This window comes from Pteropus medius, unplaced genomic scaffold (assembly GCF_902729225.1).
Source record: "Pteropus medius unplaced genomic scaffold, Ma_sr-lr_union100, whole genome shotgun sequence".
In the NCBI taxonomy this organism is placed as follows: domain Eukaryota; kingdom Metazoa; phylum Chordata; class Mammalia; order Chiroptera; family Pteropodidae; genus Pteropus; species Pteropus medius.
This window is the reverse complement of record NW_024351073.1, coordinates 19852257-19875694: the sequence shown is the minus strand read 5'-3', so window position 1 is coordinate 19875694 and position 23438 is coordinate 19852257. Positions and strand designations below refer to the sequence as shown.

Below are 23438 nucleotides of genomic sequence, written 5' to 3'. Positions count from 1 at the left end.
TTTTAACTTAAGGGTGAGCAGAAAGTTCACCGATCACGTGTTTGTCCCCAGGCTGGGGAAGATCACCTGCAGAAAACGCACTTTGGAGGAACAGTGGCCGACAGGTACCGTGTTGTTCTCTGCCCGTATCTCACGTGCTGTGTGTTAAACAAACTGGCCGTTATCGGAGGAGCCTTCACCTTTCCTTTGAGAACCTGACAGCAGAGATCACAAAGCTTTTATCTCCGATAAGGCCTTTGTTCTTGTTTCTTTCTTACATCGGGTGTACCCAGAAGAAACACGAGCAGGTCAAGGGATGGATCTAAAATCTCCAAATATTCAAAACTTGGGGTTTGCAGTATATGACCCACTCAGAATACTGAGTTTTATGTCCATTTGGCAGGGGTGTGAGATGAATGTGCCTTGACCAAATTCCTCTCCACAGCAGGTCAATTTTTACTGCAGTCATTGGTTAAAAATCTGCATTTAATCCATTTCATTTTTACCTCCAAATAAGCTTGTGATGTCTGACTTAACTATATTCACAACTCAGATTTCTATTTTTAACAGGATTAATTTTGCTCTAAACCAGAAAATGAAATGATCATATTATTTTCCTTACAAAAGTGAACAAGAATTGGTACTGGTTAAGTCACATTCAATAGAATGCTGACACATTTTTGAGATATTTTAGCTTTCTTCAAAATCACTAGTCATTCAAATAAATTGAAAATTTATATTGTATTTCTACATCCTTGAAGTTTTCTTCAATAAAACAAAATATGCTACCTCTACCTATATATCGTGTATTTTTAAGAGCATGGAGAAGCTGAACTCAAAATGATCTAGGTTCGAATTGCATCCCTGTCATTTTCAGCCATGTGACACTGGGCAAGGCACTTGTCATCGGTAAGCCTCAGGTTTTCAACCTGTAGAACGGGGCTGAAAATGATAGCTAACTCATTAACTGGCTGGAGACTGCGTGGGACACAGTTTGCAAAGTGTCTGGCACAATGCCTGGCATCTAGCAAATACTTTATATTGCAATGTTTTTTAACCTAATTTTATTCAACATGCATCAAATAAGTAAATTTAACTTTAACATTATAAAATATAAAATTAAGCAACCAATCTGTCAGGAAAAAATGGATCAAAGTACTGATATCGTTTATTTAACTTGCTTCCTAAACCATTTATAAGTGATAATTTTTGAACTGTCTTATTTTAAAATAAGTGGAGGAAAGTTTTAATAACGAGATCTAGAAAGTGCTATTCCAAAGGCTTCCTAAGCGTTTCCTGACTTTTTTTTTTCATTGGAAATCCAACCTCCACACAGCACCCCCAGAATGAAGTTTCTAGCGTGCAAATATGATCGGGTCACCCCTCTGCTGCAAGGATGAAATTACAAGCCCCTGATCACTCATCTGCCCCCTTATCTCCACCTCCCCGCTTCCTTTCCGGCTCAAGAAGGCCTGATGCGCTGGGTTTCGGCCCCACCCTCCCCACCACCCCTCACCCCAGACCCTCACCACACACCTTCTCCACTCTTTGTTCCAGAAATCATTTTTCACTAGTTTCGTCTATACTTCATTCCTTAGTTCCGTCTACACTGCTTAGTTCTGGAGCCACCACATGAAAGAAGCATCCACAGCACACACATTTGATCCCCACTATAAGATGCCCCTCCAGCATGCTCCCATAGCAACCGACCTGTCTCACCCCAGCCCTAGGTTTCAAATTGTCTAATCTTATATCCACTCCCAACGAAGTCTCTTATCCCTTACTCTCCTTTGTCTGCCCAAAACAGAAACTGGCAAGTCTTGGGGCTCAAAAGACCTACTTTACATCTGAAGCAAAGCAAGAACAAATGTACGTCCGAGTTAGTGTGGTAGGTATTATTAAACAATACAAGTTAATTTTTATTGAGACAGCCAGTGTAATGGTATTTTATATACACTTCCTCATTTACATCTGAAATTGAAAGCGTAGGTTGATAGTATTGTGATCGCCTAGAGGAGGGAGCAGCTTCAAGCAGATGAATCATGTGCCTAACATTAGAGACCTCCAATAGGGCAGAACTGGGTTTCCACTTGGGCACCACTATACAATAAAAAGAGATATGATTAAAAAAAAGAAAAAAAAATGTTCTAAGGGATCTTTGGACTCTGGTGACTCAACCTCTGAGAAATTACAGTGTTCTAGGTTTAGTGTGAAGTGTGATGTTTTCCCAGGAAGCTGGAACTCTGAGATCTCTGGCCAGATTTTAGAAAGTTTGGCCATCGAGCTTTCTCAGACAGAACGAAATTTCTGGAAATGTTTGTAGCTAAGCTACTTCTTGGAAACACTTTCAGTCACTAGTTTTTCTCCTCTCGTTCTCTCTTGCCCACCCCCACCCACCCCGATCCCTTCTAGGAGCATCTCACCACCATCCTTCACTGAAATTGCTCTTTCAAGGTACCAAGGAGCACACTCTGCTAAACCAATGACATCGGAGAGTTTTCCTTAGTCTTAATTTCTTAATTGCACTGATTGTAGTTTACTGATCTTTTACCTTGAGACATGCTGTTCTCTTGGCTTCTAAGAGATGACATTGACCTATACTTTTGGCTTCTCTCTTTTTTTGGCTGGTTCCTTCTCAACAACTAGACCTCTACATTGTGGGAGGCATCAGGGCTCAGTCCTTGAACGGCTTCTCTCCATACCCACTTCCAGCCTGAGCTTCTCCCCTGGACTCTGACTTGCATATCCGACTGTCTACTTCACATGTGCATTTTGATTCTGACAGACAGACATCACATGTCCAGAACGAAGATCTTAATATTTACCAGCACTGTCCCCAAACCCAACCAACTCCCTTTGCAGCCTGTCCCATCCTAGTCAGTGGTGACTCCGTTCTTCTGGTTGTTGGCTCAGTGGCATCCTTGAGTCTTCCTTCTGTTATCATCATCATGTAGTCCATGAGAAAATCTTGTAGCCTCTAACACACACACACACACACACGCACACACGCACACACGAATCCAGAATTACACTACTTTTCCTACCCTTCAATGCCACCGTCCTGGGCCACGCCATAACCATCTCTTGCTTAGATCACTACAGTTACCTCCTAACTGCTACTCCTGCCTTTGCCCTTCATCTCCTACATGTCTGCTCCACATGGCAGTCAGAGTGACCCTGGTACAAAATAAATCGTGTCGTGTCACTCCTGTTGAAATCCTCAGTGGCTCCCGTGGGTTTAGCGTAACCAGCATCCTCAAGACTTTACCAAGACTTATAAGGCCTGCCCTGATCTAGCCTTCCACCCCTACTCGGCGGTCGCTTTGCTGACCTCATGTCATTTCCCTGCCCTCCTCCTCTCTGATCCACCCGCCAGTTTCCTGGCCATTCTGCGCACATATCGGCCCATTCTGCCACCTTTTAAACTTGCTGTTTCTCCCCCTGGATATTAATATGGCCAACTCCCTCACCTCCTTCATGATCGACTCAAACGTGTCCTTCTAATTAGAGCTTTCCCTGGCCACGCTACCAAAAATATTTATCTTGATGATTCTGTCTCCTCCATTTGAAATGAGGCCAAGGATATTGGTTGATATTGATCACTACTGTATCCCCAGAGTCTAAATCAGTGTCAGTGAATCAGAAGTGCTTAATAAATAATTACTGAATGAATCAATTCATTCAAAAGTGAAAGTCACCATGTAATCCGTATTCACACATCCTAGTTATCAGTGACAAATCTCCAAAATCGCAGCTCTGAAAAACCCAAAAGCTCTTTTTCAGTCTTGACTTTAACTGTCCTTTCCATTAGCAAGCCAGGTGGCTCCAAACTTTACGACACCTGGAATGGTCTCAAGCACGTAGATTTAGGTATGGAGTCCAGAAGCGCCCATATATTCCTGAACTCTCACAAACGGCAGAGTCTGTCCCCGTACACCTTTCCTGGCCCATAGTTTCCTAATATCTAAATGGGGCATATGATCTCATGCAACCCAAGTATTTATGCAGAGTTATAAAATAATTTGAAACTCAAAACCACCAGCAGCTATCTGCCTGAAAAAAATCTTTACATGAATATTTAAAAACATGCATTTTAAACAAAGTAATTCGAATATGAAAAACGTTCGTCGTAGCTCTAAAATTAAGACTCTCCAATGGCAAGTTGATTTTTTTTTTTTCCCACCAGGTAGCAAAAATGAAACATGGCCGGAGAACTTGAGGAACAGGTGGAGATGGGGAGGGAAGGGAAGGCACGGGGAATTTTGTTGACCAAATGCTGTTCTCTTTCTGGCCAAAGCCCTCACCTCTCCCCCACCCCCTGCAAGGCACACGCCCCACATCGAAGCCTCAGAAACATTCACTCCAGACAGCAGCGTGAAAGCGGTTTCCACCCCATATTTACTTTTACAACCTCTTTCTAGATGCAAAATATAAGGAGCCGTGGGGGCGCCCTCTCTGCCCCTTTGGCCCCCCCAGCCTCTCCAACACACCCACGCTCCTGCTTCTACCAAGGGGATACAGTGGAACGTGCACAAGTTCAGCAGGTATCGTCACTGAGACAAAGACCCAGAAGCTGAGACTCCTGGTTTCTTTTGCCAGGTCTGTACAGGAGTGCAACGGCCTTTGGCAAGTCATGTGGACTCTCTGGGCCTGTTTCCTCTTTGCCGTGGTGGCTGGGAAGTGTCATGATGCTTTAGTTTTCCGCAAGCACCAACCGTTCCCCACTCCTTGACATGATCTAGTAACTCGTTTTATAAACTTGTAAAACAAAAGTTTCCATACGTCTTCCATCCCCCTCTCAGCCAGAATGCTTCTCGGCCCTGCCCTACAGATGTTTTGGTACTGGTGCTGGGCTGGCATTCGTGATTGTCTATCTCCAAAATTCTATTAGAGAGAGAGAAAGAGTGACTGGGAAAGAATATCGGTTCCGTTTCAGGAAACACACCCAGCATCATTTGGGGGCAGCAGAATTCCAGCCTGCACCCTGTCACGTCAGGCCAGTCCACACCAGTACTTAACTGTGTGGAATTAAAGACCCTTTGGACACCTGCCTCAGGAGTGCAACAGGTTCCTTTTTTATCCTATTTATCTTCAGTCACCTATTTATGTCGAGAAAGGAAACGCATGAGCACAGCTTCTGTTTCTAGAGCGACACAATCACCAAGTACTTTCATAAGTAGAAAAAAAGTGCCAATACATCCGAGTCAGCTGTCCGGCGTTTTATGAGACAACACATTAGTCTCTCAACCACAGTGTCTTGTTCAAGCTGAACGTATGGTCCCACCAGCGGAGTTACCAGCTCAGCCTGCTCTTTGATGGGCAAAACGACCGCAGACATGTCCCTTCCTCTGTACTGGCAGAGAAAAGCAGGTTGCTTCCCCCAGCCCCAGCCCCAGCCCAGCCCCTGGGTCCGCATCATAAGCAGGCAATAGAGTCAAGATTTCGTGATTCATTAGTTTTCCACATTGCTGGAATCTGTGTAAATTCGATGGCAGGTATGGGGAGTCCGTTACTTTACCCAGTGACTAAGTTGAGACAAGATACAATAAATTCCAGCCATAACAAAGTAGTAAAACTTCAAGGCAATTCATCACTACTATTGAAATCTGCGTAAATCGAATGCCTGCTCCGGGGAAATCCGTGACTTTCCTCTACAACTCAGTGCAGATAACTATAGGAGATCGTATAAATACTGAGTTTTATTTGCTTTGTCCTTTTTCTGGAAACAATCAACAGGTCTGTATGATTCTCTATTAAATTTAAGTTAACTTTACGAATGTCCTTAGTCTTCCAATGGGAGCGATCAGAATACGAGAGAGACCGCATTACTTTCCCAAAAGAAGTGGCATGCTTTAGTTCAGCTGCTAACATAACATAGGGGCGCCCTGGCACTCTCTACATCCTGCGGACTCTGGCCCCTGGCCCAGGGACATGCCCAGCTGGAGTCGCGCTCCAGCCCAGCTGTTCACCTCCATCCTGCACGCCACCACCCCACAGTGCGCCCGGGCGCCCCCGTGGCGGAGCCAGGGAGCGCGGGCAGCGAGCCGTTTACCTGCCAGGCTGCCCGGCCTCTGGAGGGTGGCGGTGGCATACAGCTCCTGCGTGTGCTTGCTGTACTGCTCGGACGCGTGGACCAGGCGCTTGGTGGGCGACAGGGTGGCGTACGTGCCGATGGTGGAGCTCAGCTGGTGGATGGGCGAGGAGGAGATGGTGGACTGCACGGTGGGGGGCGAGGTCACGCGGATCGGGGACAGGCCGGCCGAGGACACGACGATGTTGATGGGCGAGCTGGTGCTGTAGGACTTGGCCAGGCGGCTGGGCGACTGCTTGGGCGAGGAGCCGCGCGGCGCCGCGCCGTAGGCGGCGCCCTCGGGGCCCGCGCCGCCGCGCTGCAGCTTGGTGGGCGAGCCGCCCTGGGGCGCGGCCAGCGGGGAGCCCCCGCGCGGCGGCGCGGGCAGCGTGGAGCTGGAGTAGTAGAGCGCGGCGGCGGCGGCGGCGGTGGCGCCGGCGGCGGGCGGCGCGTCCGGCAGGTGGAAGGCGCTGCCCAGGCTGGGCGCGAACGGCTCCCGCGGCGGCGGCGGCGGCGGCGGCGCGGGCTCCGGCCCCGGCAGGTGCCCCGCGCGGCTCGTGGTGCCCTGTGCGCGGGAGAGCAGAGAACACGCGCGCTTAGCGGGGGAGCGCCCGGCCCCGCCCGGCCCCGCCCGGCGCGCTCGCCACCCCGGCTCCCCCCCTCCCCGGCTCCCCCGCAGGTGCTTCCCGACTGCAAGAGAGAAAAAGGAAAAAAAAAGAAAGAAAGAAAAAAAGAGAAGAAATCCAGCGGGCCGAGGGCGGCCGGCAGGGGGACAGGCGCCGCCTCTGGCGCATGGGACACTATCCTGCTGACATAGCTAACGTGTTTCTGGACTAGCAGAGGCATCGCATTAGTCACATGAAGACTTTCATTAAAAGGCCACCCAACCAGGCCACATGGTGTGCTGGAGGGCAATCACGTTTTAGTTTTTTGTTTTTTTGTTTTTATGAGAAATTCTGGCATCCAATCTTTTACTCCCTCGACCCCCACGTTCGTTTCACTGGATACAGTTTCAACGTCCAAAACTGGCCAAGTTGCATACTCATCTGGAGAACATCAAGAATGAACATACTTTGTAGGGTCTAAACTGCAGCTACCGTCGCGTCGATTTTTCTTTTTGGACGAGAAAAGTTAAAAGGAGGGAGAAATATTAAGTTCGAATAAATACACTTGGTCATTCAGGTTTTTTTTTTTGTTGTTGTTTGTTTGTTTGTTTTTTACAGCATTTCTAGAGGCATCAGCAATTGTAAATGAAAAGACGAAAAAAAACCTCCCTTTTCTAGATTTTAATGCCGGCCTCCAAATCTTTCCGCATCCCTCTCTCTCTCTCTCTACCTCGCTTTTGAGAGCCCCCTGCAGCTGTGTCTTCAAATTGAAAGCCAGTTGCCTCTCATTTATTTACAAGAACACAAAAGACAAACAAGGGCTGGGGTGGAGGCAGTTGGAGGGGAAAGCGCTTCCCTTGAATCTTGTCCAGAGACAAATTTGCATTCGAATGAAAACACTACATTGTCAACCACTTCTCTGGGATCTTCCAGGCTCTCCCAGGGGAGCAGAAAGTTTTTTTGAAGAGCAGACTGGTGTGAAAAAGGGGGTTGGATTGTGCACAGAGAGAGAAGCTGGGAAGGAAGGTTTTGGAATCAGGGATGGGAACTGGGTGGGGTGGAGGAAGCTGGAGAGATGGAGGGAAAGGGGAGAGAGAGAGTGAACTGTTGCTCTCGGTTAGAAGTTCCAGTTCTGCCTCTCCACCCGTTTTGGAAAGGCAGTTGGCAAATAACAGACTGGGCATTTTCGTCCGCACATAACGCAGTATCCCTAATTTTATCTGGGATGTCAGGTTCACGTGAAAAGCCGAGGGACTTCATTGAGCGACATCAAAATTCTCTCTTAAAAGCAGCCTGGAAAGAGGGAAACTGTTGAAAGACATTGTCTGTGTGAGGAGGTGTGTGTGTATGTGTGTGTGTGTGTGTGTGCACTTACTTATCTATGATGCACGTATTTTATATGTTTGTGTGTGTACATATGTATGTACGTATATGTGTGTATCTCCGTGCACTGACGAATACTCTCTTCTCGACCAAATTCTCATCAGGCCCGTCTGAACTCTCTTCTAAACTAGACCCTGATTTTTGGGCTTCTGTGTTTATCTCTGCATTGTCCAGTTTTAGCAAGAATTTTGCTAAGTCCCTTCAGCCAGCATTCCCCACTCTGGATGATGTCTGATCACCCTCCGTGTCTGATAAAGCTCCTCCTCCCCCACCATCCCCAGGTGCTGGCTGGTCACCCTGGCCTATCTTCAGCCACAATCCTATTAGGTCAGTTTGGCCAGAACCCTTGCCCACCGATGTGTCATCTTAGTAATGTTCTGGCCACTGGCCCCACCTGGTCCTCCAGGGTCGCCGGCTATAAATTCCCACTCTCCTCATTGTATTCGGCACTGAGCCCAGTTCTATATACTGAGGTCTCTTTTCCTCTATTGCGATAGTTTTTCTTTTTTTTTTCCTCTTCCTGAATAAAATCTGTATTTACTGCTTCACTGCTCAGTTCTGGTTTTCTTTAACACCGTGAAGCAGTTGTTTTGAGCGTTAACAGTAGGAGGGAAAGTAAATGCAAGCTCCATGATTTGTTCAATGATGTGTCTCCAGAAACTACAGCAAAGCCTGATTCACGGCAGAGATGCCGCGAACGTTCGTAGGAAAACGTGTAGAAATGTTTAGTAAAGCTGGTCCCAAGGCTTTGGCGATGGGAGCTTTTACGAGTGGAAGACTGTGGATGAACTGCGACTCAACTCGAGAGATCTCTCCCAGCGTCATCCAGAGTCACGGGGCTGCTTAGATCCAATTTTGCTTTCCTCCTGCTGGGAATTCTGAGCCTGAATTGTATAGACTGGGCTTCTCAACCCTGGCTGCATGTTCTAATCACCAGAGGGGTTTTGAAAAAATCTCAGTAGTCATACTGTACATTAGCCCTTTAACTCAGAATCTCAGGGCAGGGTGGGGTGGCGGGGTCAACCATCGGGCTTTTGGGAAGCTCGCCAGGTGATTCCAACCTGTGCCTGAAAGTGAGAACAAGTTATCTTAGTTTTCCAAGTGAGGTCCCAGTTGTAGCAGCTGAAACAGCCTTTACTGAGTCGAAAACTCTAAGGGGAACGGGGGACAGGGATCTGTGTTTTAACAAGTGCTCAAGGTGATTATGGTACTCACTAAAGTTTGCAAGCCACTGATCTAGAAGAGATTGTGATTCGGGGGTCTAGAGTGGGCCTGAGACTCTGCATTTCTAACAGTCTCCGGCGGAAGGCAGATGCTGCTGCTCTGAGAACCACCACTAAGGCCACAGTCACTCTTCCTTCGCTTTTCTTCCGAAGGTCTCCCGGGGCCTGAGCGACATTCAGCCACACAGAACCCAGCTGGCAAGGGACAGAAAAGCCTCCGAGAAGAATTTCGGTAAAGTCTTCCCACAGGAGCATGAGGAGAAAGAACCCCAGAGGGTGTAAGGAGAGGCCCCCTGCTAACAACAGGACAAAGACTTTTTGTTACGTATTGGATACATAACATTCATAATAACCCTAGAAGACGTTAATGATGTCGTTCGTTATCAAGTAGCACATTTCTAATAAGTGCTAAAGTATTTAAAGTAAGTACTAAAGTATACCAATATTATAAAGTATTTTAATACTTCAATATTAAAATGATGTGGATCCTAGAGAAACCTTGAATAAACTTTGCAAAAACTTTATTTTTCCTTTTAATCTGTTGGAACTTTGAGGCTCAGAAATGCCAACTCTGCTCAATATTATTGTCTAATGAGGTTTCCTAAATGGCCCCCAAATCTGTAGAAGTTTTGAGAACTGCTACGCTAGCTCAAGACATTTTGTCAGGCTATATAGCAACCAATTTGAAAATGTTTTTAAATATCGTAATATCTTGGTGAAATCTTGTCAATAACTTCTTTATATGAAAAAAACATAAACAACATTTTATATATGCTTTAAGGTTGATATTGTTTGGAAATGTCTTAATACCTTCATAGTCCAACATGGTAGCTGCCAGACACGCGGGCCTACTGTGCACTTGAAATGGACACTGGATTTAAACACAAATTTAACTTAATTAATTTGAATTAAGTTGAATTTAAATAGGCAAATGGGACTAGTGGCTTCCTAACCATACTGCATAGTTGGATAAGCTTTTCTGCAGTTTACAATAAATAATTCAGGAGTGTTACATTCCATCCTGATGGCCTACGACATACTAAGTGTGTAAGAATGGTTCTCTGGCTAAACTAAGAAGTCTGTTTTTAGCATCAATTGGACAAAAGCAGTAATCTTTCGGGAGCTGTTTCCACTCTTGTGTTTATGTTTTGTTCCATGATGTGATTTCATTCAGCACCTCTTAGCCAGTTAGGGATACAAAAAGCTGCACCTCGAGCCTCTTGCACAATCTATAGCATAGTTTATTACTACCTACGTCATCGGATTAATAATAATATAAACCCAGTTCAACACACGTAGACTCTCATCCACTTTACTGTTACGGAAGCTCAATTCTACCTTAAAAGTATGTTAACTCTATGAAAAACTGAAAATTTGATTTTAGAGTAGAATTCCAAACAAAACAAAAAAATGACTACTATATGCTTCTCTAAAAATATTTGGGAATGTGCGTGTCCAAGCAATGAGAGTTGAAATATACACATATATTTTACTGATGATGAGACTGTTAAAAGAAAAATACAAAAATTTTTACAAAAATAATACAAAAACTTTTAGGTATATTGGGAGACTATTTATTATGCCCCAATACTGTCCTGGCTGACAGTAGGGGCTACCGACAGGGACAATTCCTGCTGGTGACTTCATTTTTAGCTCTTTGAATCAGTCTCAACCCAAAAGGCTACTTTGTTGTCTTTCCTACCCGGACGGAATGGGGGACCCAGATACATGAAATTGACAAGGAAACAGGACACTATTGGCTAGATGTTCCGACTGAATTGCTTCGAGCTGGTAGAGTTTGGTGTACATTGTATATCATTCTTTTCTTGCTTCCCATTATCGAAAATTCACCAAGAGAAAAATGAAACATTACTTTCAATTTTTATGGACATTTAGATTACAGCTCAAGTAAAAAAAAAATTTGCAGAAGTTTTTTAATAGGATATGAGCAATACACATAACTCAACGAAGCTCTTATAAATTAAATATTTCATCTGTGTTATAGTTTACATATGTTTCAGATGGATCAGAGTTAGGATATCCTACAGTTGTGATTTTTATATGTGTTTGCATGTGTTTACACGCGCACACTTGGTATACTGAGGCCTCCTGAGGTGTAACTGTGGAGTGCATTTATACCTACTTTATAGAAGTGTTTAAAGAGGGGATTAGTTTCAAAGTTTGGTGGAAATAACGTTGAAATGAGAATTTAGGCAATGCATACATTATTCTCACTAACAGTACTGGAGTTCCATGCATTAATATGCGCATTAAGTCAATAAACCATTAACGAGAGCCTTTTATATTCCATGAAAAATGAGGAGTTTGTGAAGGTCTCCCCACAATCCGTATCCATGGAGTATTTTACCTCGACATGACCTTGAAGGCCTGTCATTGTTTTTGTTCGTACAGAATGCTATCTGACTCACTTTTCCAGAAGTATGAGCCCCTGAAAATAAGACGCTCTTGGAATGGAATGTGGCATCAGCCTCAGTGCAGAGCTAAGTTGTTTCCAGACCCCTTCACAATATCTCTTCTGTAACAGGGGTAGGGATGGCACAGGGGGGCCGGGGTCGAGATGGCACAGGGGGACAGGGGAAAAATTCCTTGAGCTTGGAAACGTATGGAATCCTCACTCTTTGGGAATTTGACAGTGCAAAAATCCCAGAGAAAAACCCACTGCATACAGCCAGTTAAGAGAGGTGACAGCCTGGACTTTAAGGAATCTCAACCTCAAATCACGAGTGTCACTGAGCAAAACATTTCAGAGAGCAGGTCCTCGATTTATGAGCAGTACTTGTGAAGATGCGCTGAGACCTGACAAGTGTCCTGTAATTGTCAGCGAGGCTCCTAACTGTGGGTCGAAAGGGATATTTACTCAGAGTGCTGAGCAGCCAGGCCCACGGCGTCAGGAATGGGGACCTGGAGTCCCCGCGGGTTCCCAGAGGGGGGCTTAGTGATGGGGTAAGCAGTTTGTCCCCATCAACCGTATTCATCGCGTGTCATTTTCTGGGATGACCATGAGTCCGGGGAACCTGATAAATCATGGTGTCTCCTCTTTGCAGATGGTCCTGGTTTACACATAGCTCCTGTGCAAAAACAATGTCATGAGAGGCAAAGCTGGCCAGCACGGGTTATAGGAAAGCAGAAGCAACAGGGCTGGCGCCACGGAACAGCCACAAGACACCAGCATGGCGCAGGACTGGGTGAGGAACGAGCTGGGCTGGTCTTTGAGGGGAGGCCAAAGCAGAGAGTATTAAGTGGTGACTGGACTGAGAGAGAATAAAAGCAATGAATAAAAACTACTCTTTCCATAAATAACGAAGCCTGAATAGCTTTTAAATACTAAAAAATAGGACATGGCTTTAGGATGGTATCTTTCAAAAAAAAAGACTAAATAAGAACTATTTGGTAACATGATTTAGTAATATTAGCTATGTGCTACTGATTAAAATATCTAAGCATTTTTGGGTCTTTCCCAGGCTCTGTTTGCAAAGAGCGTTAGGCTTACAGGTGAATCTGGACAATTACTGTCTGCCACACGCTGGAAACGAGTAATCACCAAGTCCATCATGTAAACAGTCTTACTTAGGTATTATATGAAATGCTCCTATAATATAATGCACTTAAAAAGAATCTACATCCCCAACGAAGTTTTGTGCCCGTGAACTTACTCTGCGGGATAAAATAAATGTGCTTGAACACTATCAGCATTGGTCCCCAAATGTTTATAACTCCTCTTCTGAAATTGTCTTCAGAAGGAATGCTACTCTTTAAAATAATTCCCAAAGTAGAAAATCCCAGTTTGATTTTGGAAACAGCCAGATAAAGTCAAGCGCCTCGTCTAGCGATGCCATTGAAGAACGCTGGTTTGGGTCAAAACTAGTCTAAAACAAAGTACGGAGATCGCACCTGTGTGCAGTTCACACACTGTCTCTTGAGTCATCACGGCCGAGATGAGGAAAAAAAGGGCTGGGTTTACCTGGTGGTGACATCGCACTAACATTTAGAGGTCATGCTCAGAGCAAAGTCAACTCAAGGAACTGAAAAACCAAGGCGCTTGGAAGGTTCCTCCCTCAGATGAGAACATCTGAATTCAAAGGACCATGAGAGCTGTAATCTTGGAGATAATAACGGAGACCACCTCGCTGCCTTCTCTTTGCATGAGGGTCCCGATATTATGAAGGAGGAGAGGAGAGGAGAGAGGGAGGAGGGGAGGGGAGGAGAGGAGAGAGATCTCACAAACCACAGCATCCCTGTCGGTGCAGCTAGAGGAGGTGGTACTGGGCCCATCTTCCCATGGCCGAGAAGCCACTACTACAAACTGGGTGGTGTAGATTTTTGCATCCTGGGTACCAGTTTTTTCTTCCCTCTGATCTCTCTTTAATAGAAGTACAATTAGGGTCATTATCAACGAATACTCTGAAAGTATTTCATATGCCATTCATAGGGTCTACCAGTGTCAAGAAAATAGAAAAGAAAAAATAAAACAGTGACATAAGTGTCTTACATAAAGTTATCTTAAAAATATATAAGGAGGGATTTCTTGACGACAATGCCTTCTAAAAGACATGAGCTTTGGCAAAAGTACACTACATAAAACTTTTATTTCAGCAAGAGGCTCATTTAATATGACTTCAATAACCCAGATATTTGCTCAGACGAGGCAATGTTATAGAAAATGCATACGCATCCGCCCTGCCATGAGAAATGTTTCAATTATTGAAGCTAGATTAAATATATTCATACTGGAAACAGAAAACGGAGGGAGAAGATTTTAAAGCAGAATATGAGAAAGAAGTTCCGATAGGTAGTCATCTGAAACTCTCTTAAAAACAAATAAAGTGCCAGTTTCCCACAAATATGCCAAGGAAAGTACACAAAATGGCTGCATAATATATATTTTACACTAAACATATCTCGCGATTTTGTGTTTCCCAAGTTCCTTAGTGACTTTTCTCCTGACAAGTAAACACCTTCTCTCATAATTAAGCAAACCGGAGTGATGTCACACTAGCTGTCTGTATAACTTTTATCATTCAACCATCAATAATCGGGCTTTTATTGGGAATCTGCCCCTTCTTTGCGCCGTGTGGGTCTCTGTGTCCGCCAGGCCACCACCCGCAGAGCTCTCCACCCCCTTGACCTTCACATCTGCCAGACGTGAGAATGCCCCCATCAGTGATGTTCCAAACTCAACAAACGCATCAGCCACTGGCAGAAGTGAGCAGACAGTATATTGATAATTATGATATAGCATAAATGAGGACTTTTAAGACACAAAAGTCAGTGAAACATTAAATAGGCCAGATCAAAAGGAAACGGAAATCTTCTTCTCAAAAAGCTCATTGCTTTTCCAGAGTCTCCGCCATTGTTCAGTTTTATTGTATAGAACTATCAGACAATTCTTAATTTCCCTAGGGCTGGGAATGTGCGTGCTCACTCCAGTTCTGCTGGAGGACACGAAAGTGGCTTCAAAACCTTTAGGCTTCTGTACTACTTTGCCAATCCTCTCTCTACAGATGTATGCTTTCATATTTCTTGCACGTTTTGTTTCTTTGAGCGATGAAATGCTTGGTGAGACTCCTCTATGTTTGGACGTAGAAACAACCAACATTTTTAGAGCGACTCCTCTGTGCCAGAAGTTTTATATTCAGCGTTTCATATAATCCATAGGAAACTGTGTGTGAGTGGAAGCAGACCCAGCCTGGAGGGCAGCCAACTTCTTTAACATCTCACCACCCACAGCCTTTACAGCGAGTTTATAAAGAATCAGGCTGGGGCTGGAGGAACTGGATGAACATTTGCTGAACCCTTGGCCGGTTACTTGGGACACAAAGATTAATTTTGTAGGTTTCCACTCCAAACTGATGCAAAGAAACAGATTTATATGCAACTGACTGTAGGGTATTATTATCTGTGATATGACAGGATGATGCTTTCAACACATACATTAGGCCACGTTGTACCTCCGCTCAAAATTCTCTCCCGGCTCCTCATCTCACCCCAGTAAAAGACAAGGTCATCACGATGACTGACCGCGTCTCCCACCTCGTCACAACTCCTACCACCTGCTCTAACCACTTTGACCTCCTTGCTGTTCCTTCGACAGTTCAGGCCACCTCATCCGAGAGACACACGTTTGCTGCCCCTCCAGCATCCGTACAGCTGCCTCCCTCTTCTCCTTCATGTCTTTGTCCAAATGTCACCTTCCCCACAAGGCCCCATATGCCACACCCCATCTTGTACTTCGGATCCCGCTTATCCTATTCTGCCTTCATTTCCTCCTCATAGAAATCATCACCTTCCAACAAACCTTGCAAGAGTTCCCACTGCTGCTGCTAGAATGTAAGTCCCTTGAGGACAGGAATTGTGTCTGTTTTCTTTCCTACTCCATCCCAAGCCGATACATGAGCTCACGGCACACAGCAGGCACACAATAAACATCGTGAGTGCATTAAGGAATAACCCAGAGGTACACAAGAGGAACTGGAAGAGCAGCTCTGTTTGGACTGGGGCACCTCACAAGGGCCACGTGAAGGCCAAGTTGATTTGGAGGAGGAAGGAAGGGATGTTGGGGTAACTGCACGCCCTGTTTAAAGGTTGGGGAGGGATCCTGCCGGGCAGTGGAGCAGAGTGCTGGGGGCAAGGAAATCGACTCATATTACTTCCCAGGAAGGCCTTGGGGTCCCACGGGGAAGGTCTTAAACTGTCTTCTCCAGTCCGGCCCCATGCCCTAGAGTCTGAGGAGAATGACTTTCAAGAATATTAGTCGAGAAACACCAGAGAACGAATAGTTCATGACAACTTTTGTGACCCGTAGTTTTACTCAGACCGATGCGATGGGGCAATGCAGGTTCTGCGTGTATCACCAGGGCCTGGTGTGGAGCCTGGTGGTGACTGCTCCAACATTCTACTGAATAAACTAGACTTCTTAAAAATTGAATTTAGAGTCTTTAAACATTTATGACACTGGTAGAAACTGCATTCTAATGTGATTCATGGGCGAGATAGAGAATCACTTGCTTTGCTTTAGAATTTCACATTTTATACCAAACAGAAAACATTTTCTGTTCATTGATTATTGACCTTATTAACTTGGTGGCATTTGTCAGTCATAATTTGAACTCTACTAGCCCTTTTTGGTACTTTATGAGTAGAGGATATTCTAAAACTTAATCTAGCCTAGGAGGAATGAGCTTCGCTACCATTCAGAATATTGAAAAGAAATGAGTCATGGGACTCTGAGAAATCACTGGAATGGAGTTTTTTCCAAGAAAATCTGAACAAAGGAGATATTATTGGAATGGTGTGTGGCCTCCCTACTTTCAAGGTACAATGACAAATACTGAGTAAAAATACTCATTTGACATTATTTTAAAGACATAAGGGCCTGTGGGGTGCTCAGTAAAATATGCCTTTCATACCACAGCACGCCAAAGGTTAAAAGTGAACCGTGGTTCTGATATCTGCCCATTAGCTAAACTAAATGGGATCAGACAGTCGCCAAGAGCCTCGCTCCTGTTAGTGGATGGGAAGGACCCTCTGGTTTGAGTATTCAGACCTTACTCAGCCCACTGGCCAGGTGAGTGAGCACGCCAGCAGCCTCTGCCTCCAACTTACCACCTTGACCATGCACATGTGTAGATGACTTCAAACGGTAATGCTGATGACCGCAAATGCAGCGTTCTGATATCTTTACAACGTAGTTACACTTTCTGATTAACCTTCAAAGCAGACTTTGAACGTGAAGCCCAGTCTTGTCATTTTAGAGCTTCTACTATTTTACTCCCAGGGCAGTTAGTGGACAGAACGGACCCCAACAAACGGGACTCCAACAAACCGGCAGTAGATATGCCGCCACATTGCTTGTCCACATTTACACACCTCCGACCAGGTTCCAGCTGTAGGCTGATTTAATTAAAATGGTCAATATGTAGAATGAAACCTATGAAGTGCTCTCGCTTGGAGGGATTAGATTTGAATTCAGTCAAGATTCTGTTCCCGTTCCTACTGCTGCTGCTTTAAAACAATGGTGTGTGACGACGTCTCTAGACGTGATGAGCTTGAGTCTTCACGTCTTTAAAGTATAGATCACAATCCAGCCCTGTTGTGGGGATTGCGTGAGAGGATGCATGCAAAACAGATTACTTCTGGGTGCTCAATAAATGGCAACTATTCCTTTTATAAGAAGTTTTGATTTAACAGCTGGTTATTAATAGCGATGTGTGAACGGGCTTACAAGGTGCTCAAAGGTAAGTTGATAAGTTAATTGACTTTTCATTTTATATGAATATTTCCATTTTCCAGATGCTCAGCTCTGGGCATACTGTGTTTTTTTGTTTGTTTGTTTTGTTTTGTTTTTTAGTTGACTCAGTTTTCAGCTCCAACGACAGGGGTCTTAGATATTTATGAGAAAAAGCCAAGCAAAGGTAATAAGAGTTCAAGCAAAAAATAAAAGAAGGTAGAAGTTTATTGTTATCCACACCGCGTGTCTTAGAAGTTCCAGGAAATTGGTGAAAGCTAAACTCATAGCTTTCATAGGTTAATCTGAGTTTAAAATGTGCCTTATTACTGAGTGTGGCCTCTTAGACCTAGAAGTATGGCTGGATATGGGGTAAAAATAAAGGGCTGCAGCCTACTTGTTTGCTTCCATAGAATTTATATATATAGAGTCTGTACATATAACCTAGAGAAAAAAATCATATGGTTTCTTTCCATTTCACCTTTCAATAAAATAAAATTACATTTTAAAAATTCTAATAGTTTCTATGCTAATAACATCTCTTAATATTTCAAACAGCATATGTTTATATGTAATAAAATATAATGACTGTTTTTTGTATATGATAAATAAACATATATTTGTATATATAAAGTAATTTTTCTAGTAGATGAAAACGCATATTTAGACATTTTCTCATGTACCCTGTCAAATTTCTGGAAGGGGGTAGCACAGGCCAGTACTTTTAAAAAGCAACGATTTGGGAGCTGGGAAATGTCCTGTGCCAGAGGTGGCCGCTGTGTCCCTCCCATGAACCTCGACTCTATGGCGTCAAGTTCCTCCCTCCCCTCTCTAGCACCGCAGACGGCCGTTTCTCCACCCGAATGGAGGCACCGCCTGAGCTCTGGCCGTGCACCGAGCCACCGCGGGGGCCAGGCCCTTCTTCTCAGTGGAACCTTGTATTTATCACACCCTTTTACCCTACAGCTTGGCGTCACAAGGTACAAGTTACAAAGTCGCCGATGGACGAGGGTGTTGCTTGAAGAAAGCGATCATATTTTCAATATATTGCTGGGACAATAATTTAATAACTGAAATGCACTGAGACTTCTCGGCTTTTGCTTCATTTATATCCACATCACCTAGAGTAGGTACCTCATGGTGACTACGCTATGCCATTCTAACACGTCTTCCCTCCTGTCTGTCTGTAGATATCTCTTGGGAGCCATGTGGATGGCTAGGTGCTGCTGATTAAGATGAAACTGGCCATACCCTCAAGTAGCTTTTAGTTTAGTTGGAAAGACACATGGATGAATATTAACAATTAATTGGTGACGAGGATGGGTTTGCTTGTTATAGGAGCTGGTGGTGGGTAGCGTGGCAGGGGTTTTGCCCAATAAAGGCAGAAAGGACAAAAGGAAACACATTAGCTGAAGGGGTTGCATTTGGGGCTGTGGGATCTTCATTCCAGGAGTTTTTAAAAGCACAGAGATTAAAAGGGACCGATACCACTGAAAACAAGGTTAAAATAGCTTAAAAAAGATAGCCCTCTGATAAAGTAATTCTGGGAGGTTGACTGAATATAGCTTGAACCATAAAATTATCAAAACCAAAATACTGTCTGTCTGTCTGTCTACCTTTTTACATACCTATGTATCACAACATTTACACATTTTGTGGAAGAAAAATTCAGATTAGTGGCCACTTCTAATGTCTATTAACCTGTAGCTGGTTTGAATGGCAGCTGATAAATCTGGGCAGTGAAATGATAAGAACTAGTGTATACCTTAAAGAAACTACTAAGGGCACATTTCAAAATCAACCTCGATGAGGTGTAACTATTCCTAAACTAATCCCAATTACCTTCAAATAGTTCTACATACTTGATTATGCATTTACATTATATTCCTTTATATGATTAATCCCAAAGAATAATTTCATGCTTTTTTTAGGAGAAAAAAATTGTTCCAGGTGCATGCACAAAATCAGAACGCACGCCATATTTACACCTCATATAGACACAGAAATAGTGACAATACACAGTCACACAGATAAATATGTAACACAATATAAACACAGCATGAGCAACACACAGATATCCCTAAAGAAAACCTGTTTACGATTCGGTGTTACTCTATAACAGTATTTTATTATTCATTCCCTTCACTCACACCACCAAAGGCGTCATTCCTAAGTTGTGGGACATGCCCCAGAAAGGCGGGAGGGCTCACTACGCCACCTCACAGCCCTGCTCCCCGCCTGTCCCTCTGGAGCCCGTGGACCAAGACAGCTGGGGGCCCCATTCCCACACATACCTGGCTGAAACTCTGGCTGGCACCTCGGGCTTGTGTGCTGCGGGCGGGGAGCTGCGATGGGGCTGTCTCACTCAGGGCCAGGGTCTGGTTGCTATGGTAGCTCGCCGGATACTGGAAGGACCCTTCAGGTTTGGAATTGAGCTGAAGTGCACTCTGGGAGAGCAGACTGGGCCCTGCATTGAAAGTCATTTAGAGCGGTAAGTGACAGCCTCAGCGAAGCAGAAATGACATGTATTATTTATCGAGAGTGGCCTAGAATTATCACATGCACATGATTCCAGCCATCTATGCTTTGAATTCTGTGAACTAAAATGACCATATAATTTGACTCTAGCTCTTAAATGAGATTTTTTTTTTTTGAGGTTTAGAAGTTCTCAAAAGAGTAGATTTTTCAAATGATCTCACCCTGACCTACATAGAGACATTTCTTATGAGACAAATTAGTTAATCAAGTAGTTATTTTTGGCTCAGACAATATCAGAAACATTTGAAATAATTTAAAAGTCTACCTTTTGCTGCATGGTAATTGCGTTCACATAATTGTATTTCCTACTTAATTATTAGGATGCTAAAACACTTGAAACCTTCCAGTCGGTGACATATTCTACTGTAGAAATAGTGATGTAATATCTCAATGCCTGAAGGGCTGACAGTATTTAAAATATGAACAGCTCTTCCTACAATGTAGCATTCACCGTGATCTCACACGATCTCTGATGGCTAGTGATCTCTGCCACCACGGGGGTTCACAGGAGAACAAAGAGCGAGGGCACCGTGTTAAAATCGGTGCCACCACCGGGGCTGACAGCACAGGTGACACGGAAGCGAGACCAGGTTCCCGGCCTTATCGTTTAATTATACGCTACAAAAGACATTGCTTTATTTTTCTCGTATTCCATGCGGATGGGGCCCTTGGAAGAGTTTCTCGTTTTCCTTTTAAGGAAACTGTCTTTAATCACATTTCATACGCACTTTGGAAATGAGGAGCGGCGGGGAAGCGTGTAAATGCATTCGCCATTTTCCATCGTGTGTGCTGAGAAGGGACGGGGGGCACGTGGGGTGAGTTGTGGGGAGTAAGACGGGGCAACACAGGTCTCTCTTGTTATCTTAACCACAGCACAGAGTCAGTTCTTTGCTGATGGAAGGTCAGGATATACACAGAGACGATGACATAATCATTATCCCATCCCCAAGCTCCCTCGGCTGTTTTAAACAATAGTATCATTTCTAATAACTGCAATGAAATCTCAAGCTCCTTACTTCTTTCCTTTTAAGAACAGAACATGGCTTTATATTTCAAAGGAGACTTGCAGAGTTAATGTGACATAAGCCTTATTTTACATAAAAATAACAGGTCTTCTTTTAAAAAGCATCGGTGGTTTCACATGTTTTTTGCCACTCAAGACCTCCCCCTCCCCTCTGACGCCTGATGGAACTTCTAAACAATGAGAAAATACTTTTTCATCGTTGGCTATTGAATAATAAGCCAATTAACTAATAAGGATAAGACTTGGTATTTTGGAATCTCTGCAGATTCTGGAAAAAAAGTCAAGCAAGGAAATAAAAACAGTTCTGTTTTCACCCAGCCTCGATTTCATCGCCAAGGACATAACAAAAGGACAGCTGTAATCTTTTTTCTTTTCATTTAGAAAATAGGGTCCCAAACAGTATATATCAGCTAGTGACGTTTGCAATGGCCTGCAAAACATCATTTAATCCATACTGATGGTATTACGGGTCTAATCACTACATATACGTCGTCTCTATGGGGAATGCACATTCTGCGTGTTTCGTTCCGGATGTCAGCGACGTGCTGTCCCACCGCTGCTTTGTAAACTGCCAGGTACAGAGACAGAGTCAAGGTGGGGGGGTCCCTGAGGCCCAGGGGATGGGTAGGCTGAGACATGGGAGAGCCTCTGGAAGGGAAGGGGGCGCTGCTGACGAGGGCAGGGGCACATGGAGACTAATTGTAAGGAGGAGGAGAAAGAGGTAGGTACGGGGAGAACAGTGACCAGTTGTGGCCGAGGGTTTTCCCGTTGGACCCCGCCCTCCTAAGGTCTCTACCGATGTATCACCTAGCAAGGACAGTACCGCAGGACAACAGCCAAAAGACTGCATGCATTTTAGCATGATTTTTCCATTGCTCACTAGGTTTCAAATCAACAGCATTTATATTCATTCCAGTCTTAGAAAGATACATGAGAAGATGAAAAAGGTTAAAGTTATAGAACAATTCTTAATTACTCATATTAGAAGTAAAATGTATATGTCACTAACACTTGATTAGCTTTACAAACGTTACTGCGTGTTGAGGTAGAAGATACCAATTTCCAGAGATTTCAAAAGCATGTATAGTTTTGGGCTTTCACTCATGATTTTTTCTTTTTTTCCCAAAATGTATGACTTTCCATCAAGTCTTGCTTGGGCTGGTGGTAAAATTAGGCCGCAGTCCTGAGGATGTGAAGTGTATCTGCTGGGTAATGGAGGCCACAGGATTTCTGGGGTGACAGGGAGGAGAGGAAGGGTCTGAGATGTGAAATTCCCACTGCTCCAGAAGCAGTTCAGCCACGTGGAACATTAAATGATAATGTCCTCTTAGGTCACAGAAAGCAGAAGACACACTCCGGTACGTATTCTTCCAGTACATTGACCAAAGAAAGGGTCACAGTGATTTCTTTGATCGTTCTGAACCTTCCCTGTCATAGGACAAGCTGAGCTCAGGTATCTACTCAAAGTGACTCAGCCCTGGAGGCCAGGAAGAGGAGGTGAACTCATTTTCTGATAAATTGACAAAACTCAAGAGAGCATATATTGTCAATCTGACCAAGACACAGTAGTCCCAACTGGACAGGGGGCAGAAATTCCAAGAGAACTACAGAACTGAGGGACATAGATCCTAGAAAGACACTTGGAACAAAGCCTCTTGAATGCGATACCAATATCTCAATATGTTTTCCAATATATGAAATGACTAGAGGTGACACAGGAAAAAAGCACCCTTGTGCCTTCTTCCCTATTCTTAGATGCATAAACAGAAGCATGGAGAGGTTAAGAGGTCATCCAAGTCGTGTCCTTGGTGGAATAAAGATGAGACTTAGATCCTCATCCTCCATCTCCAAGTCCAGAGGTTGATGTCTTTTAATATCAAAGCACTTGCTAGGTCACATACACAAATCAACATTTATAGTTGAAAAATTCTTCCCTAAATGGAAGTCAATTTGCCTGCAGGAGAAATCTTCACATGTCAGACTGTGGCACCTCCCCAACAACCGCTGCTGAGAGACCCCCGGTGTTGGCTAGGGGAAGCCTGCCATCCATCGCCAGTGGGACAGAGATCAACCCTAGCAGATGGAAAGGCTGCCATGTTAATTTTCTGTGCGAAAATTCACACTCACTTGTGGGCCGTATTAACACATTCACTACAACATCTAGACAGTTTCTTCTTAAATGAACCAGGCATTTTAGAGTTTTCAGGATCATGTACACTCACTTTGTTTGCACAGGTTTAAAGAGACTTCATCTAGAATTGCTGATTCTTGCCTGCTTTAGCTGAATGCCAGTCTCAGAATACAGTAAACCTTCATTAAATTACATACTTTGCAACAGAAAAGGCCAGTGGCTGTTTCATTATTTTGTTTA

General features: G+C 44.1%; 1 protein-coding gene across 1 annotated transcript in view; it reads right to left on the bottom strand.

The window, feature by feature from the left end:
• CTNND2 (catenin delta 2) overlaps window positions 1–23438 on the bottom strand; it is a 773259-nt gene that overhangs the window by 331938 nt on the left and 417883 nt on the right. The window contains exons 6-7 of the mRNA XM_039842770.1: window positions 19800–19972; window positions 6032–6614 (exon numbers count right to left, since the gene is read on the bottom strand). Of these exons, the coding sequence (XP_039698704.1) occupies window positions 6032–6614; window positions 19800–19972 (756 nt within the window). The remainder of the gene's footprint in view (window positions 1–6031; window positions 6615–19799; window positions 19973–23438) is intronic.